Source organism: Peromyscus eremicus, chromosome 2 (assembly GCF_949786415.1).
Source record: "Peromyscus eremicus chromosome 2, PerEre_H2_v1, whole genome shotgun sequence".
NCBI lineage: Eukaryota > Metazoa > Chordata > Mammalia > Rodentia > Cricetidae > Peromyscus > Peromyscus eremicus.
In genome coordinates, this window is record NC_081417.1 from 145,504,737 (window position 1) to 145,524,141 (window position 19,405).

The 19,405-nt window shown below is 53.0% G+C and overlaps 1 protein-coding gene across 1 annotated transcript in view; it reads right to left on the bottom strand.

The window, feature by feature from the left end:
- Man1c1 (mannosidase alpha class 1C member 1) overlaps window positions 1-19,405 on the bottom strand; it is a 148,181-nt gene that overhangs the window by 28,209 nt on the left and 100,567 nt on the right. Inside the window, exons 3-4 of the mRNA XM_059255168.1 lie at window positions 4,944-5,059; window positions 3,090-3,170 (exon numbers count right to left, since the gene is read on the bottom strand). Of these exons, the coding sequence (XP_059111151.1) occupies window positions 3,090-3,170; window positions 4,944-5,059 (197 nt within the window). The remainder of the gene's footprint in view (window positions 1-3,089; window positions 3,171-4,943; window positions 5,060-19,405) is intronic.

Below are 19,405 nucleotides of genomic sequence, written 5' to 3' on the forward strand. Positions count from 1 at the left end.
TCATACAGGCTTTGATCTCTTTACCCATCCAGAAGGTTGTTGGTGGTGAATGGAATGCACCCAGATGTGTGGCCCAGACATGCATGGTTGCCTGAGACCCTGGGGGGCTGATCTAGCTGAGGGGATCTTCTCTGCAGATAGGACAGAGTACATGTCCCTCCTGTGCACGGCCCTTAGGAGGCCTTGCTGCAGCTGTCACAGACAGTCTCAATGGCCCTGGGGAGGGACTGGGCAGGCATGTATGTTCTAGAGTGTTGGGGACAGAAAGACATGGGTCCGTCCACTCTGCCATCTTGGAAGGGAGTAGTGGGAGGGGTGTGTTTGCAGACCTCTAGTCTCTCTAACAGCTCACAGGGAAGGTCCTCACTAAGGCTGAGCTTCAGAGTGATTCACTCAGGGCTACAGAGCTCTGTGGCTTTCTCTAGGACACCTGGTGTCTCCCCACATAGGGATGTGGTTTCAGTGGCTACAGTTCCAGATCAGAGAGCAACAGATTTGAGTTTCATTCTGTAGGGTCAAGGACTCAGCATACATCCTCCCATGTCATTGTGTGACCTTCACTGAGCCCTGCACTGTCTGTGAGCCTCAGTTTCCCCATTTGCATAGTAGAATGATAGGGTGTGCCCATGGCAGCTTCACAGAGTTTTTGTAGAAATTGAGAAAGAGGAAGCTTATGTGTGGTCATGCTTCCAAACTGTGAAGTGCTGTCCTAACATCCCCAGGAACAGCTCTGATTATGCTTGTCACCTTTAAAAAATATATATTATTTTATGTGTACAGGTGTTTAGTCGGCATGTTTGTGCACCATATGTGTGTAGTGCTCAAGAAGGCCAGAAGAGGGCATCAAATCCCCTGGGACTGGAGTTACAGAGGTTTGTGAGCCATGATGTGGGTGCTAGGCCTTGAACCCAGGTCCTCTGCAAGAGTAGCCAATGCTCTTAACTAAGCCATCTCTCTAGTCCCATGCTGGTCATCTTAATGGGAGTCGAGTCTCAGCAGGAGTGACCAGCTAGCAGAGTCCTCTTCTGCCACATCCTCTGAGGCAGACAAAGTAGCAGCCAGCAAATACGGCACACAAATTTGCGGGAAGTAAGAAATGAGAAGTCCCCAGCAGGCACCCACTGGGTGTGTGAGTTTCCTGTGACTGAGCCCTGGCAGCAAGCAGTGACAGGAGAGACAGAGCGGAGAAGGCCAAAGGGCTGGAGTGAGGCCCTCAGTGCCTCACGGACTTGCAAGTCTGTTTCAACATCTGCAAGTAGGTGATGCCTTCCCTGCGGGGATGGGGTATTTCCAACTCTCACGGAGCTCTGCACAGAACTCACAACCTGATACTTAGCAAAGTAACACGCCCGGGGAGAGCAGGGGCCATGGAGGTGTGCTGCCCCTCCTGGGCAGGGCTGTGCAGACAGACTCAGGGCCGCCTGTTTGGGCTACCCTCGGGAACTGTGTCTCAAGTCACCGGTGGCCTGGTCCACGGCCCCCTGCCAGGTGCGCATCCTGAGAAGACAGGGTGAGGCGGGGAGCTAAGGGCTCAGAACTACAGACTCCTCAGAGAAGGGTCACAGGAGGGCTGGGTGGCTGTCCCTGGCATCACTCGCTCCTTCCTGAGTGGCTAGTCTTCAAGCGCCTCCCCTCCCGCTTCCCTCCATCCATCCCTCCAGCCGCACCAGCCGGGGAAGGTTGGACAGATGCCTCTGAAGCACATGAATGACTTTGCCTTTTTTTTTTTTCTTTTTTCCCATTCCCTCTGTCATTTTCCTGTCCTGGGGTTTTCAAATAAAATTCAAGCTCTGGGTGGCTCAGAGCCGACGGCTCCCATCGACATTTTTTTTTTGGGGGGGGGGGGACAAAATGGTACACGCAGTAATCTCTGCCGAGGAGATTATGTTTGATGGACAGCGGCCCAAAGAGACTCGGGAGATAGAAACGGCCTGTTACCTCTAAGCCCTCGACTTCAGCCATGACAGCTGAGGAAGGAAGACTTTCTTGGACCACAGAGGTGGAGGGAGGCAGGATTTCTCTGTAGCTTGCCTGCTTTACCTGCCCGGCTCCTGGTTCCCAGTGGCAGCTGAGCTGGGCAGAGTGGCTCTCTGGGTCCCGGGAAACAGCCTGGCTGATGACCTGTATTCTGGGGACGCTGCCAACCTGGGCACCCGATATTCAGGCTGTGCCGTGACGAGGGCTCATGAGGGGAGAAGGAGGGCTCCAGTTTCTCCCAATCTCAGTACAATTCAGATTCTCTGGCAGAGAGAATACATTCCTTGGAGGTGACAGCCCTGGGCCAAACTCTCTCTCTCCTGTCCCAAGTCACAAGGGCTCTTTGGTCTAAAGAGGTATCGTGACCATCCCATGACTGGAAAGAGGGTGATAAGAAGGGGGTTTAAGGCCACTCCCAGGTGACCCTGGGCACTTCCTGGCTCTCAAAGCCTTGCAATTACAGGCTATGGCCAGCAGGGCGGCCCCATTGCCACACTGCTCCCTTGAGAAGGGAGCAGGCAAGTGTCTGGCTACAGTTCTGTCCAGGACTGGAGGGAAGGAAAGTGTTGGGTGTGTAGTACATCGAAATCAATGGGTCACAGCTCTGCATTTAAGATCACTGGCTGCTCTTCCAGAGGACCCGAGTTCAATTCTTAACACCCACACAGAGGCTCACAGCTGTAATTACAGTTTCAGGGAACTAGACTCCTATGTGGTACTCAGACATACATGCAGGCAAAACACTCACTTAAAAAAAAAAAAAAAAAAAGCCAAAGGCCTGGGAGTGGCAAGCGTTGTCTTAGTTTTGTGGGTCTTGAGAGCGGACACCTGTGAATTCCACCATAGCGGTTTTCTGGTGCAGGGCAAGTGTGCAGGTTCTGCGTGGACATGGTTCTATTCTCAGAGAATTCAGCAGCTGCTCAGGGAGCCAAGTATGCTCACCTGGGCCATAGATCTGAGCAATGTGGAATCCTCATGGGGGCTCCTGGTTGGTCTCTGGCAGACCACCTCTCCCCAAGAAGCCACCGGGAGAGAAGAGGCGTGACTACAGTTTTTCTAAGTAAGACCCGTCCAGCCTGGCCAGCCCTGGGGCCTCAAAGAACAGGACTCACCTCTTCTCCCGTCAGGTAGAAGGCCGAGAGCAGTCCTCCGATATACCGGATGTTCACCTCAAACAAGGATGCTTCTCCACTCTGCAAGAAGGCAGGGAGGGGACGGCAAGGATATGGGTGAGCTCCCAGAGCTATCCAGGCCCTGGACACAGGCCACACTGCTCCCCTCAACACACACCTGTGTCCTGCTCTGGGGACTCCAGTAGACCAGGCCACAGCTGGGTTTTCATAGCAGAGGTCAAGAGGGCCCAGCACCTGCCTGGCAGTTGCTACTGTGTGTTTAAGTGTTCCAAATAGACACCAGCTTTGGCTCCCTTCCCCAGCCTTGCCGGAGGCCATTGGAGCAGTTAGGCCTGGCTCTGCTCCAGGGGGCTCCAGACCTGTGCCGCGCTGCAGGAGAAACTTAGCCCAAAGAAGAGGCAAAGCCTTCTCTCCTTAGCAGGGATGAGGGAGGTCCTTCCCTGGGGTGACAGAGCAGGGCAGGGCTGAGCAGGAGGCTGTGGGCAGACGCCTGTGTGAGAGCTATCAGGGCTCCGGGCCCACTCACACTGCCCTTCTCCACGACTGTGCGAAGCACACGCCAGGGACAGGGCCTAGCTAAATTCCCCACCTGAGCCCTGTGCAAGGCTTTGTGACCTGAGACAGACCTCTCTTTTCCCCTGAGTTTCCTACCGCACAGAACGGGTCTATGACCACCTCCCAGGCAGGCCTTCTCACGGGTGGTTACCGTAAGCCGTGGCAGGGCCTCACACAGGTGCCTACCGACGCTTCCTTTCCCCGAGGTGCTGATCTTGCCGGCCCTCTGCCTCGTATTTTTAATTTTTATTTGTAATATTTGGGATTTAATTGAGGCCCTGGGCAAATGCGTTATATCTCCAACCTTCTTTTTTCTTTTTTTTTAAGGCAGGGTCTCCCTAAGTGACCCAGGCCCACCTTGAACTTGTGCTCTGGCTGTCTCAGCCTCCAGGCCTGGCTCAAGCTTTCATTATTGACAGCAGCCATCGACATCTGTTAATCTGGGGGATTTTCCCACCAGTAAATGGTTCCTTTCCACCTCATAGTGCCCCATGATGTCACCCCATTCTCTAGAAGAAAAAGCTAAGGCTCAAAGAGGTGACCCCACCTTCCTTTTTTCTGCAAACACTCTAACCTGTCCCGGCCTGTCTGAGTGTCCCTCAGCTCCCTGGTCCCCTGGGCAGGCCCATCCTCTGCCTGGAGGAGTTGGAGGCTTCCCAGGGGGACCAGGTGGGTCCCTGGAGATGCCCCTCTGCCTCTGTCCCATCAACAGAAAAAGAGCAAAGGGCTCTATACTCCCTCCCCTGTCCTCACAGACACCAGAAGCTGCAAGGGTCCCAAGATGATTCTAGTAATCATAACAGTGATGAGGAGGCTCTGTATTTGTGTTGACTTTATGAGACCATAAAATGCTCTCTACAGCCCTCTGTCCTGCTCATCCTTCCTAGTGAGGAGACCGAGGTTCAAGGAGGCAGAAAGCCTTTCCCAGCTCTCCAGTCCGGCTCTCAGGCCCCCCACGTCTCTTGCCTCCAACAAAGTCACTTCCCTTCCTACCTCTTGCTGAGCCACACGGCCAAGATGAGCAATGTGGGGAGGGGAGGGATGGCCCTGGCTGTCTCCCCTTGCACCAGAGGACACCAGCTGGGAGACATCCCCACCTCAAGCCTGGTCTCTGGTGAGGAGACTCATGAGGGTATATACTGCAGCCGGGGCTCTAGACTGCTCTATTATAAAACCCCAGGCAAGAAGTGTGTTATCTGTGGAGCTGGAGGCTGTCCCTCATTTCCCCATGGGTACCAACTCACCACATCCTTCATCTCCCCATGGCCTCTGACTTACCACATTCAGGTGGAAGCTGTCTTGCACCCAGGCCTTGGCCTCTTGGAACTCCTCCTTCAGCTCCATGAGGTAGAGGGTGTCAAGAGAATCGATGATGGTTGCCCCACTGAGGCCGCCTGTAGGCACAGAGAATTCCAAGTGTGACCGGGGGCCATTTTTATCCTTTTCATTCTTAGCTTCTAGGTCACCCTTCCCCCAGGGTCCCCAAATACTTGAAGAACTCCAAGGTACCAGCTAGGGGGACTTCAGTACCACCAGTGAGGGCAAGAATGGATCCATCATCCTGTCTCCTTGTGGGAGGCGAGATGGAGGCCATGCTGGGCCCTTCCCAGACCATGATCACTCCTTGGTCATTCAGTTCCAGGCAACACCCGCAGTGATCTATGTGGCACACACAGCTTCTAACACACAGCCATTCCTGTGGCTCATCCACTGTAGAGAGCCGTGCACGGCCGTGCCTCAAAGATGGCGCAGCATCTGGTTTCTGCCTTCCCGATGGCAGATGCTCCTTATTTGGCTAAGGCTAGGATCTGGCTTGCTTCTGCACACCTGGACTTAATCTGGCTTGCTTGTGTATGTCTGACCCTAGCGGCATTGTCCACGTGGCACCACGGGGTTGATTGCCCAGTGGCTATAAAGGGCGTGGGCTGACTTTCCCAGAAAAGTGATTGTGAGAGTGACTGGGAGAGTGATTGTGAGAGTGACTGTGAGTGAGAATGAGAGAGAGAATGGGAGAGTGAGTATGAGTGAGAGAGAAGAAGAAAATGACTTTCCCCGGGGTCAGAAGATTGTTCAAGGTTCCTGAATAAACTGCTTAGAGAAGAGCCTGGCGTCACGTCATCCTTGCTGGTCGAGGCAGACGCGACAAGCCACCCCTATTTCTGCTTTATCCTGTGAAAAAATACATGTGCTCACACATGCTTATGCAGGGAGACAGACGCTGCATGCCTGTGAACCCAGGGAGGATGTAGGCAAACTCCAAACCTTGTAATACAGACTGGAATATAGCACAGGGACATCCACACACACAGGTGAGGTAGACCTGCCTTTATGTGCTTGGAAGATACCCTGGGATCTCTCAAGTTAAGAAACAAACACAAACAAAAGACAGGCTGTGTGGAAGAACTACATCATAAGTTCTAAGGCCAGACATTGTCTACCAAATAAAAAGGCAGGTATGGGTTATCTCCTTTCAAAAAGGCAGGTATGGGTTATCTCCTTTCACATGGTTGGACAGTGGGGTCCCATAGACTCTCCTAAATATTTTGGGCTATTGCTATTACTATTGCTTACCACCCAGAACCTATGGTAAGATCCTATTGCTGAAGACACCACATGCTTGAACCATAGAACATGGTGAAATCAAGCTGGTACTGATTTGGAAGCTTCATCCCTACGGGCTAGCTTTCATGGTGCTGAAAGGTGCCATGCATGCTATCAGAGGAGAAAAGTAATTACAAATCTTTCCTAGTTCTGAACACTTTGAGCCACAGTGGCAAGATATGCCCACTGGCACAATAGTGGCACTAACGTTTCGGGAGTAACCAACTACTTTCTGATTGGATTTGAATCCTGTACCACAAGACTACACTCATGCCTAGTGCTAGTCACTGGGCCAAAAGCCCACGACTGGATAGGCCATAAGCCCTAGGGAGAACCTAGTACGATTACTTTGCTAAAAGGATATAATATCCAACAACTGCCTCCTAAGTACTTTTCTTTGTATCCATAGATTAGCACATCTCTGAAGCCTCAGAGAAGCTTATCTATCTGTCTGTCTGTCTGTCTATCTATCTATCTATCTATCTATCTATCATCTGTCTACCTATTATCTATCTATTGTCTATCTATCTACCATCTATCTATTATCTATCTATCATCTATCTATCTATCTATCTATCTATCTATCTATCTATCTATCACAGGAGATAGTGATTAAGACAGAGAGCCACAACTGGCCAACCTGCAGAGAATAAGAGACTATGGAGTCCTCTAAATGGGACATCTATACCCCTCACCCAAAGGCTCAGGGATCATCTGGGAAGAAGGGGTAGAAAGACTATGAGAGCCAGAGAGAGCAGATGTCTGCAGAACAACAGTATTTGCCAGACATGACAGACATTGCACACATGAACCCACAGTGTCTGGGAGAGCATGCGTGAGGACTGCACAAGATCAAGGCAGAAGAATCCCAGCATGAAGTCCCACCCCTAGCTGAGTTGCTATTGGCAACTGATGGCTGCTGGTGGAGAAGAGTCAGTTCTCTTCAGGGATGACGTCCCTAAGAGGCTACCTGCTGTTTAAATGAGAAATGTCCCCCCACAGGCTCATTTGTTTGAGCACCTGGTCCCATGTTGGTGGAGCTGTGTATGGAGGGAGGTGTGGGACCTTTAGAAGGCACAGACAGCCTTGGCCTTGCTGGAGGAAGTACATCATTGGGGCGGGCTTTGAGGGTTTACAGCCTTGTTCTGCCTTCCTGTTCTCACTCTCTGCTTCCTGTGTGCAGCTGAGATGTGATCCTCACCTTCCTGTTTTGGCCACTTGTTGCCACGCCTCCTAGGCCGTTATGGACTCTCTCTATGGAAACATAACCTCAAGTAAACCCTTCCACTTTTGGTTGTGTTGTGTTATCACAGAAAAGCAACCCACATACTACACGTGATCCAGGAGACGGCCCTGCACCCAGGTAATACAGACACTGCTAAGTGGACTCGGGGTTTTTGAAAGACCAATGACGCTTGGAAGGAGAGTGGTGGAGAAGACAGGGGAGGAACTGGAGGAGAGGGAGGGGAGTGGGTTTAATCAAACATCATAGGCACGAATAAATTTCTCAAACAATAATAAAAAAAGATGAAAAAGTGAAAACAGAACAGGTGGCGGAGATGGCTGGGTGCGTGAAGTGGTGGCCATCCTGTCATCCCAGCACTGGTAAAGCAGGAACGGGCTGATCCCTGGAGGCCTGTGGCCCCCAGCCTAGCCTACGCGGTGAGTCCCAGGCCTGTGAGACCCTGTCTCATAAAATCTAAGACAACATTTGAAGAGCGACAGTTGAGGCTGTCCTCTGGGCTCTACATACATGCACACATGTGCGCACATACCCTCTCTCTCACACGGAGCCAACAAAACTAAGCAAAACTCCAAAAGCAGCCTGGCAGACCCACTTTATTGCAAAGCGAAAAGGGGGCTCCAAGCTGCAGGCTACGGGGCTCAGAGCTTGTCTTTGGGTACTGGAGCAGAAATGTTGTTTATTTCTTCTGGGTTATTTTTTGTTAGAGATTTATTTCTGTTAAAAAGAAAAATGGGCAAGGCCCTGGGTTCGATCCTCAGCTCCCAAAAAAAATAAAAAAAATAAAAAAAATAAAAAAAAAAAAAGAAAAGAAAAGGAAAAAAAATAAAAAAGAAAAATGGGAAACAGTTTAAACAAAGAAGCCAGACAAGGTACAACCCCAAAGTCCTCCTGCTCTCTCTTATTCTAGGGCAGGGGGTTCACAAAGAGCTGTCACTGCTTGATCTGCACCCCGACACTGGTCCCTGGGAGTAAACACTGAGGTAACTTGTCCCCCCATCCTCACTGTTGAGGGAGGCAGGAGAGGACTGAGGGAAGTCTCAGCCAGTTGGGCACTGTCAGATCCCAGAATGGAGAGGAGTGAGCTTGGTGCCATCTGGAGAGCTTCCTGGGGGAGGAGGGGGCTGACTTTCATCAATATCTTACAGCTAGAGTCACAGACAGCAGCAACGTCTTTTAGGGCCCAGAGCACTTTCACCCCTAAATTCCTCTAGGGACACCGGTACCCAGACTCTTCCTCGGATGTTCCAATTTGCAGATGCTCAGGTCCCATCTATAAATGGCATCGATTTTGATATGACCTAGGCAATTCTCTCGTGTATTCTATTTCATCTCAGATGAGTTACGATAGTCTCAGGTCAGTCCTGTCACAGTATATTATTAGGGGATAGAGATAAGAAGATCATGTACCAGGCAGTGGTGGTGCACACCTGTAATCCCAGCACTTGGGAGGCATAGCTAGGCAGATCTCTGTGAGTTCAAGGCCAGTGTGGGCTACAGAGTAAGATCCAGGACAGGCGCAAAGCTACACAGAGAAACCCTGTCTTGAAAAATAAAATAAAATAAAATAAAATATAATAATAATAATAATAATAATAATAATAATAATAATAATATCATGCTTGGTATACACTTTCTCCCCCAAATATTTTCCATTTGTGTTTGGCCGAATCCACTCATGTGAAAGCAAGGGATGCAGAGAGCCCACAGCACGGCCCTCAGAAGAATGGCAGTCTCCACTGTGCCCCTGCAGAAGCTCAGGGGGTCAGGAGTCACAGGCTCTGCCCTCCCGAGCAGAACCCGCTGAGTCTGGCCTGGCTCCGTGCCTCCACATTCAGGGTTCCTCTGCCTGCGCGTCCCTAACTGCTCACTTGTGTGAGTGCACATGGAGACTCCTGAACTGAATCATGGGCGGGCATGGTGTGTGTGATAAAGGGCACAGCCCGAAAAAGAACCAGAGAGGGAGGGCAAGGGAGAAGGGGGCAAAGACAGGGCCAGAAGTTAAGGACATATCACCAGAAGGGAGTGCTGGCCACAGAGGAAGGGAAGGTCACATGTCTGGGTGCTTAGACTAGGGCTGACGTGAACTTGTGGAGTGCCAGGCCCTCCCACAGCCACAAGGCCAGGCCGGCATTCCTATCGGCCTCCCTCCCCGTCCTCCTGTCTAGGTGCCTCCTCTCTGGGGCCAGCAAGGCTCCAGCGAAGACTTTACCCTCTGGAGAAGTTTATGCTCCTTGGGTTGCTGGTCTGGAGCCCAGGCCCGGGTGACCTGGGGTCTTGTCTAATGTATCCCACGCAGGTTGCGAAGCTGGTGTTTTAAGGGCCTGGAGCAACTCTGAGGTCCTGCTGGGTCACCCTTTCATCTCCCAGATGAGGCCCCATCAAGGACTAAGCCAGCTCAGGGGAGATGAGCTTCTGCCCCCAACTCTCAACTCTGGGCAAAGGGTCCTAAGTGCTCACTGTCTGGCAGTCAGCTATAAGCCAGGGCCAGGAGGAAGCTGAGTCCCTCCCTCCAGGGCACAGCAGAGTCTCTCATTTCAAAATCCTGCCCTGGGTCACTTGTCTTCACCTCAATAGCCCTCTGTCTCTTGGGGCCCAGCAGGGAGAGCAATCAGGGCTCCTTATGACCAGCTGTCCCCATGACACCTCAAGATGTCTGATGCGGATGGCTGAGAAACTGGCTGAGTTTGTTAGTGAGGGCCTGCTCTGGCTTGAGGCTCTGGTCTCTTGGCTTGGTTGGTTTCTTCCCTGCCTCCATCCCGCACCTGGCTGGGCTGGGGTCCAGCAAGGCACTTAGGGAGAACTTTCACTTCGGGCAGGCTCAGGGTTACTCTAGAGCCCAGGCTGCATGACAGAGAAGGCTCTACCCCCAGTCCAACCCTATATGGCACCTGGACGGCTTCCATGGGGAACAGACAGACACCCAGTAAACAGGCCACAGCCTATGTACACCGAAAGAGCCAACAGGGCTCAAAGCAGCAGCCAAGACCTTTCCTGGGGCTGTAGTCATGGTGGGCTCTGGCCCGGCTTCCTCTCCCAGCTTCGTCTCTGAGCTCTACTTTTCACACAGGACAACCTCTCAGAGCAGAAGACAGCGAAACATGTTAGAAAGAACAAAGGCCCGGGAGGCAGAACTGGCTCAAACCAGCACAAGCCAGCGGCACACCTGTGAGCATCCAAGTTACCAGTGGATTAAGGGAAAGACCCCTGGGTGGGGCACTTGGGAGCCGTTGCAGGTCCCTGAGCATGACCCGCCCACCATAAATTCATCTGCCCTTGCTTAGTGGACACTAAGTGCTTGATAAATCAGTTCTGGGGTTCTGGGGTTCCTTTGCCCACCTTGAATCTATGGCCTGTCTAGGGAGTAGGGAAAGGGGAGGTGGTGATATGGGAGTGTCACACCATATACCGACATCTGGTCCCTGCATCTGACTGCCCCTGGAAAGGCCCTCCACAGTGTTTTTGGTGGTCTTGGGTATCTGCGGCTTAGACCATTGTGACCCCTGACCTCTGTGCAACAGCCTCCAACACGGCTTCTATTCTCGTGGGTTGTCTTCCTAAAACAGGATCCAGTGGTGTCTCTCCCTGAGTTCAGGAACCTGCCCTGGCTCCCCAGTACCCAGACAATAAGGCATGCTCCCCCTGCCTTCACAGCTTTGAAGGTTTGTAGCATTCTTCAAGGCCTGCTTCACACACAGCCTACCCTGACGCCACTCGTGAACCTGCCCCCACTCAGGGCCTGCCCACAGCACTCTCCTGAGCCATGCTCCCCGCTATGCACCAGGGCCTGCCCACAGCACTCTCCCGAGCCATGCTCCCCCCCATGCACGGTCGGGCTTTGACTTTCCCTCTGAACATCTGGTGAACGCCAAAGGTCAAAGGTTCCTCTGTCTCTCTCGTCCCTCTTCCACCGAACCTTGTAGTTTTGTTTCCAAGCAGCCCTAAAGGGCAAGAGTCCTGCTCACAGGGCCACCAGCCATGCCTGTGGCCCCTCTACCCACTCTTGTTCCCATCTGCCTGTGGCAGTCTACTGTCTACCTTGCTGGCCCTCAGCACTGCCCTGACGCCTTCTGGTACGTTCTCTGAGAAGCCTTTCCTGGTACGCCTGGCACAAGGGCTCTCATTCCTGATGGTCCTGAAGGAACCATCCATGTCTGTCCCTCCACAATAGATGGAACCCTGGTCCGCATGAAGTTGTCCCCATGCCCAAGAAACAGCTGCTGGCTGACAGTGAGAAGGCAGGAGACAGGAAGCCACAGATGTTCCTGTGGCCTCCTGCTGGCTCCATCCTGGGTTTGGACTGGTGGACCAAGGTAGGGGGGGGGATGGGGGCCCACCCTCTGCCTTCTCCCTGTGGTTTGCCTACGGTGGCTGATTCCTAGTCCCCTTTGCTGGCTCCTCACTGCCTGCCAGCTCCACAGTCTGAGATTCGGCCTGGGCTTGTTCCTATCCACATGTTGGGGACCCCCAGGTTTAAATTTCCTGCCAGGACCTTGTCCCTGATGTCACTCTCTCCTATTAACACTCTGGAAGCTTCCTGCTCCTCCTTCCAAATGACCCTCAGCCTCTGTACTCGCTCCCCCACACCTGGCTCCTGTTCTCTTTGGGCAGCCCTGTTATGCAGCATAATCCCAGGGCTTCCCACCTACCCCTAGGCTTTCTCCCCTGTCCGTCTGTCCGTCCCTCTTCCCTGCCCCGTCTATCCTCAACAAGGCCAGGGGGAACCAAGCCATGGGCTGGAGGATGCTCAGGCTATAAAGTGTTTGGTGTACAAGCGTGAATGAGGGTATATCTCATTCCTGGAATCATATACCCATTCCAGGATAAGCGGAGTTATATCCTCGGAACTCAAGAAAAAAGCAGGGGACTGGAGAGATGGCTCAGTGGTTAAGAACACAGGCTGAACTTACAGAGGACCCAGGTTCAATTCCCAGCACCCACACAGCAGCTCATAACTGTCCTTAACTACAATTCCAGGAGACTCAACACCCTTCCATAGGCAAAATAAAACATCAATGCACATTAAAAATAAATAAATTTAAAAAAGCAGTTATGGGGCGGGCGAGATGGCCTTGTGGGTAAAGACAATTGCCACCAAGCCTGATGACCTGAGTTTGGTCTTCAGGACCCACCTGATAGAAGAGAGAACTGACTCCTCCAAGTTGACCTCCACACACATGCACAAACTAAATAAATAAACGTAATAGTAAAAGACCCTCAATCCATGTGCTGGAGAGACTTAGGGTTGGGGCTGACCTTTATTCACGCTGGGTGTGGTGGCATACAGCTTTTGTCTCAAGCATTCGGGAGGCAGATGCAGATGAATCTCTGCGAGTTCAAGGCCAGCCTGGTCTACATAATGAGTTCTAGGACAGCCAAGACTACATAGTAAGACCTTGTCTAAAAAAACAAGGAAACTGCTTACCCGCCCCCCAGACATCCCTGTGGAATAAAGGAGACAGGAGGACCCCTGGGGCTCAAGAGAGTCAGTCTAGCCTAATCAATGAATTCCAAGCCAATGAGAGGGCATGTCTCAAAAACCAAGGCGGACAGCACCTGAAGAGGACAGACACTCAAGGTCATCCTCTGGCCTCCACAGGTATGCACACACCACCTTGCACCGATGTTTCCTATGGAGAGGAGGCAGCATGAGAACCCCAGGCTCCAACACCCCCTCCCAGGGCTGCCTCCACAGAGCCATTTGCCTGGCCCATGTCTCTACCAACGCTGCCATGTAATAATGATTTTTTTATGTGATGTTATATTAACAGAGAGAAATGGGTCAGGCTGGGCAACTCCAGCTCCGGGAAGAACATTTAGAAGGAAAAAAATGACCCAAGGCATAGCCTATTACTGCGGCTCCCCAGAGCCACACACTAATGGCTGCGTTTAATTTAATGATACAATCCGCAGAGACTTCTCTTGATCGGAAGTGAAACAACATGTACGTCTTTTCTCAGCTGCCACAGAGAGCGGGGTGGCCGTGTGTGGCAGGCTGTAATTTTACAGATTGAGGCAAAGGCACTGCCCACCCATGGGAATGAGGCTTTCTGGGATAGTGACACTCCTTCCTCCTTCCATGGCTCTACCCCGACACCTGGGCAGGACAGGTCATGACCTGGACCAACGGAATGAAGCATGGGAGGATATGCTGGTTTCCAGGCAGAAACGGACTGGCACTTCTCTCTCCTGCCTCTGTGAGGGGCAGTGCCATATTGTCAGGGAGCCCAAGACAGCCACCAGGAGGCCATGCACATTTACTCTGACAGTCTCCTCAGAGGTCTGGCCAACAACTGGCATGAATTCCAGACGCATGAATGGGAAGCTCCACCTGCAAGTCTCCCCAGCTGAGGGCCTGCACACCAGGTACGGAAGAGCCATGCATGCTGAGCCTTCTGAGAATTCCTGACCTGTCTATTCGGAGAGCCTCATCAAATCACTACTCCAAGCACTAAGTTCCGGAGCAGCAAAGGTACCTGGAAGATCCTACCATGTGAGTTCCTAGGAAGATTTGTTAAAGTGGCACAAGCCCCCTGACCCCCACCCCCAGACCTGGCCACAAAGCATATTGGATATTGTTGAAAACCACTGTCTTGTAGGATGAGGCCATCCAGCTGCAGAGAAACCTTCTATTTCTTTCCTTAGGTAGCCCAGGCTGGCCCAGGCCCATGGCCCTCCTGTCTTGGCTTCCTGAGATTATAGGCACATTGCCACCCACCCAGGAGCCCTTCCATTTCTATGTGGTCTGGGTTTTTGTTTTTTTTTTCTCCTAGAATGTTTATGATGCTGTTTCCTAGGTCACTCGAATTGCACTCAAAGGCTGTTTCCAGGCAAAGGCTTCTTGGAGCCTCTGTGAGGAAAAGCATTATTAGGAACTAACTATTCCTGGAATCCAGAATGCTCGCTAGAAGCTGAGTAACACAAGGCTATTTACTCAGTCCGACCTGCCCACGCCACTGGCCTACTTAAAAGCCCCGTTCCTCCTGTTCTCCAGGGTCAAGCTCCTAATGCGCTGAGCAGTGATGGCGTCCAGGCCTCACAGCCCCTGCACACTGCCTGTTAGCCACTCTGCAAGTGATGCCCTGCCCCCACCACAGATCACCAGCTGTGCCCTGAGTCCCCGGGGGCAGGCCACTAGCACAGGTCTCTGTGCTTGGGAGACTTTTTGCTAGGGTTCCAAGGTGTCTCTCACATCTTAGGAACATAAATTCCAATGCAACAGTGTTGCAGGTGGGACCCAGGAGATGCGGAGTTCCTGGGGGCGCTGTTCACAGTGCAAGAAGATGCTGTTATCATAAGAGTGGGCTGGGTCCCGCAGGCAAACCTGCGGGCCGATGGGTGAGTTTGGGCCCCTCCCTCCGCTGCTCTTCTGCCTCCCACTGTGGGGTGTCAGTAGGAGTGCTCAGCTGTGTGATGCCCTCAGATCCTGGTCTGGGGTTGACATCCCAGGAAATGCACGTCCACGGAGTGTGAAACCTGACAGACGGCCATGACCGGCAAGACCTCACCAGAGCTGGCGCCGTCCGTCCGTGCTCACTTGGAGCCAGGCACCGCAGCGTCACACGCGGCTCTCTTAAGCCTCCTGACAGCTCCTAACGCTATCCTCTCACAGATGAGGATCAGGGCTTAGCGGATTAAGTCACTCGCTCAAGATCCATCCATTCAGCCCAAGTCTCTTCTCGGGGTGCTGGGGCCTGGCACAGGAGTGCTATGGGAGGAGAGGGACTGAGGCCCAAGCATAAAGGTCCCGTAGAAAATGCTGGGTGACTTTGCAGGGGCGATGTGAACACATACTTCCTCAGCCCAGGCAGGGTACCGACGACACACCACAGTCACACACTCAGCCTAGCTTAGTGAACCAGCAATGAATGATGTTTACTTACTGGAGTGTGGACCCCTAGACAGCTGCATCCCATAAAAGTCCCACACCAGCACGGGTGACAACCTCTTAAAATCTGCGGAGTCTCCTCTTCAACTCATCTCCCTTTATACTAGTAGAGCCTTTGGACCACATGGACTGAGGCAGGGTTACAGACGGGCGGGCGGGGGCAGAGCTCCACAGCGCAGGGGAAGAGGGCAGCTGGGCGGGGCAGCTGGGCGGGGCAGCTGGGCGGGGCAGCTGGGCGGGGCTGCATTTGAAAGTGGAGGAGGGGGGTTTGGTCAGGAAGGGCAGTGTCCATCTGATCAGAGCTGGCAGGGCACACGCAGGGGAGAGGGTGAGGTGTGGTAGGAAGAATGCACTCGGCATAAGCCGGGGGAGAGTAAGTTCATGGAGCAAGTCCACGGAGCAGAAGGCGGTAGCTGGCGCCGAGGAGGAGGAGGAGACGCAGCAGGTGGAGGGGCGTCAGGCCCAGGCTGTACAGGTCATGGGAGCTAAGGGAAGGGGGTCTAGCTAGCTTAGGACCACATCTCATGGGCTGCTGTGTGAAGAGTGATCTAGACGGGCCCAGAGAAGACCTTGGGCAGAGCTATGATCTGAGTCTGGAGTGTGCCCAATAGTTACTTAGGGTTGTGTGTGTATGTGTGCTGACAGGAAGAACTTAAGCTTTAAGGCCCCCCACCCTCCTACAGATCTAGGTGGAGTTAGCCAGCTGCCTCTCTGCCCTGCTTGAGAGAGCCTCCATCTGTCTGTAACAGCAGGGTCTCCCCATCCCAGGGCAGTTATGGACCCTGCCTGGTACACATTGTGGCCACACAGAGCTATGCATTGATTACTATCCCTGTGCATCTTCTTACTCGATGGGCCAGAGCCAAGAGATACAGATGTGCGGCTCTGATAACCAGAGGAATACTTATTAGATCGCCATCAGAGAGGCCTCATTCACCCCCAAGACACACACGGAGATAGCAGAAGCAGTGCAGGGGTAGCGGGGTGCGAGCCTGGTACAGAGCTGAGTCCCTGAGATGGTCCTTCCAGCCACAGAGAATGGGCAGAACTCTGGAGACACCAAGCAAGCTTGACTCTAAGTGTTCATGTGCGTCCTCAGTTTCCTTGTCTGTACAATAGGCACAATTATACCTGTTAAAACTGCCCCGGGGGCTAGAGAGTCCACAAAATGAGGGCAGTAGCAGCTGTCCCGGAACCTGTAGGCACTTCGTGCTGGGCATCAGCGCCACACCTGTCTGCAGTGCTGGGGACAGGACGCAGGTCCTCTTGCACACTGGCAAACACTCTACCCCTGAGGGGTACCCTGAGCCTTGACCACAAGCTTCCTGACAAGCTGGCAAGAGGCCGTGGTTACAGATAAGGAGCAGAGGCTTAGAATCAGCTAAACATCCCAGAGCAGGGAGTGGGAGCCAGGGTCTGCCCCAGAGGACCTCCTGGCACCACTGTGCAGAGGGCCCGTGGTGCAGGAGTCAAGAGTGCTTCTCTGCAAGTGTTGCCTCCTACCCGGGGCTACAGCGCTGCTCCTTGGCAGGTACTGTCTGTGTGCAAGAAACCTGATGTCTCTCCCTGGTGGCCTGGGGCCCCTCATCACAGCACGGGGACCCCAGCTTGCATGGCTTCCTCTAGGTCCCTTCAGGCTGACATCCGACAGCATGTAGGTTCCGTCAGGGCTGACATCTCCCATGCTGCTGTTCTATGTCCCACTGTGCACTTTCTGACCCAGATAGGCTCACAGGAGGCTCTGCTTCCCTGACTCGTGAGATCTGGGAAGGCAGAGGTCTTGCAGCCCTGTTACCTATCTCCCGACCATCAAAGACCCAGGAGGATGCTGGCCCCATGGCAGGTTCTGAGTCATGAGTAAAAAGTGAATCCACAGAGGGGACTGAGAAGCAAGCGTGACCAGCAGCTGGACCAGTTCACCCCAGCGTTGAGAGAAGAGGCAGAGAGAGACCCAGTCTTGGCTCACAGAGCCTTCTAGATTCTGACAGAAGCCAAACACACCCTCTCCCTCTCCATTTGTCTCACTATGTACCCCTGACTGGCCTAGAACTCAGAGACTGACCTGCCTCTGACTCTGGAGTGCTGAGGTTAAAGACCCGTGGACACAGCATCTGCCCCCAGACTGATCCTCGCTGCAGGACAGGCCTGGAATAGTTGATACATAATGAGGACGGGGAGGTCAGTAAATATTCTCATGTTTCCTGTCACCCGATTCATCCTGGGAAACAGGACTCTGGTTCATTACCAAAGCAAATGGTCATCTTAGGTGACGACAACATGTGTTCCCTTTAAAGGTGCAGAGGTCACAGAGGGTGCCTACCAGTGACCTTTGGTTTCTTAGAAATGGCAGCGATAATGGGTTAAATCAATCTCTCTCTCTCTCTCTCTCTCTCTCTCTGTGTGTGTTTCTATATATGTTTCTCTACATACACACACACACACACACACACACACACACACACACACGTTTCTAGTAAAACAAACCTTGGCACTAGGGCTTAGCAGCTGTGTGACCGTGATCAAATGACTTAACCTCCCTGAGCCAGCAGTGAGCCTGAATCCAGCGGAGGACCAGCAGTACCCACTTGGGATGTGCAGATGGGGGACGACCTGCAGAATCTTGCAGCAGAGGAAGCTGGAGGCCCAGGGTCCTTTCAGGGCAGGCCTCTCCCACAAGCCCAAGCCCACCTGCTCACAGCAAACCCAAGCCTATGCTGGTGCCTGAATGGCTTTCTGGGTGCCAAGGGCTTCTGGGCTGGGTGGGGGCCGGGGCGACTCTCGGACGCAGCAAGAGCCAGAAGTCTGCTCCGCGTCACAGTGTGCACAGAGCAACCTCCCTGAAATGAGAGGGAGGGTGTCGAGGCTACCCCAGCTAGGGCGACTCTCCACAGGCAAAGCCCTGGGTATTTGTCAGGCTCGGCGCTGGCAGTGGGAACGGTGGAGGAAGTGGCAGCACAGAGTTTTAGAAATATATAGCAATCTGTTTTTGCCAGTCAATGGAAGGCTTAGCTCAAGTCATTAAGACACCATCGGAAGTAATCAAGTACGGAGAAGCTGGGCGCCGGCCCCCAGATCATCTCCGAATGCTCCAGGGTAACTTGCAAAAACCATCAGCGAGCCGGGAGAGGATTATGGCAGACGTGATCATAGGGTTTCTGAGTCTGGTCTGTGTCTCAGGGGATGAAGGATTTGAGAGATAATCACCACCCAGACTGAGGTGGCAGGGACAGTGAGCCCTGGAGGGAGAGTGTCCATGATGGGTTGAGCCTGACCTCTCCCCACGGCTGCTTTCTCAGGAAGACAGTAAGGTCTCAGAAAAGGATAGTGAGAGCCACTGTGACAGGTGGTGGGAACAGGTGGGACACTTACTCCACGGCCAGGGCTCTGCCCTGGTCTGGGACTTTGCCCCTGCTCTAGGAACTTATGTGGTTTCCTGCATCTCCCCGGGACCTCTAGTTCTCCATCTGTGAAGTGGGTTGGCCCGTAAAGGAGTTTACTCCTGCACAGTAGCTATGACAGCAACTGCTACTCAGGCAGCCCTTGATACATGCTGGGCTGAACAGTCCACCTAGACGGGAAGCCTGAGATGACCTTGGACTTGGATGAAGAAGGAAGAATAGATATCTACAGAGTGGCAAGTTGGAAGAAGGCCATCCCAGGTGGACTCCAGCACGTGCAAAGGCCCTGAGGTGATCACTTAGAGAGTGTGTACGGGGAAGGGGCTGGAGGTGGCTGGACATGGGTGCAGGCTGAGGGTCTCAGACTCTGAGGTAAATACAAGGTTGGAATGTGGAAGTATGGCTGCAGGGTGGAGCTGCTGACTGCCATGTGGATAGGTGAGAACCAGGGGCACTGGGAGGGGAGCAGAGACAGTGGACAATGTGACTTCAGGCTCTTCGCAGGATCCAGAACCACAAGGCATGTCCCCTCCCAGCTCTCAACCAAACTGCGTGCTGCTCACACACACTAAGGACATTCACCCAGGTCCCTAGATGTTGCTGAAGGAAT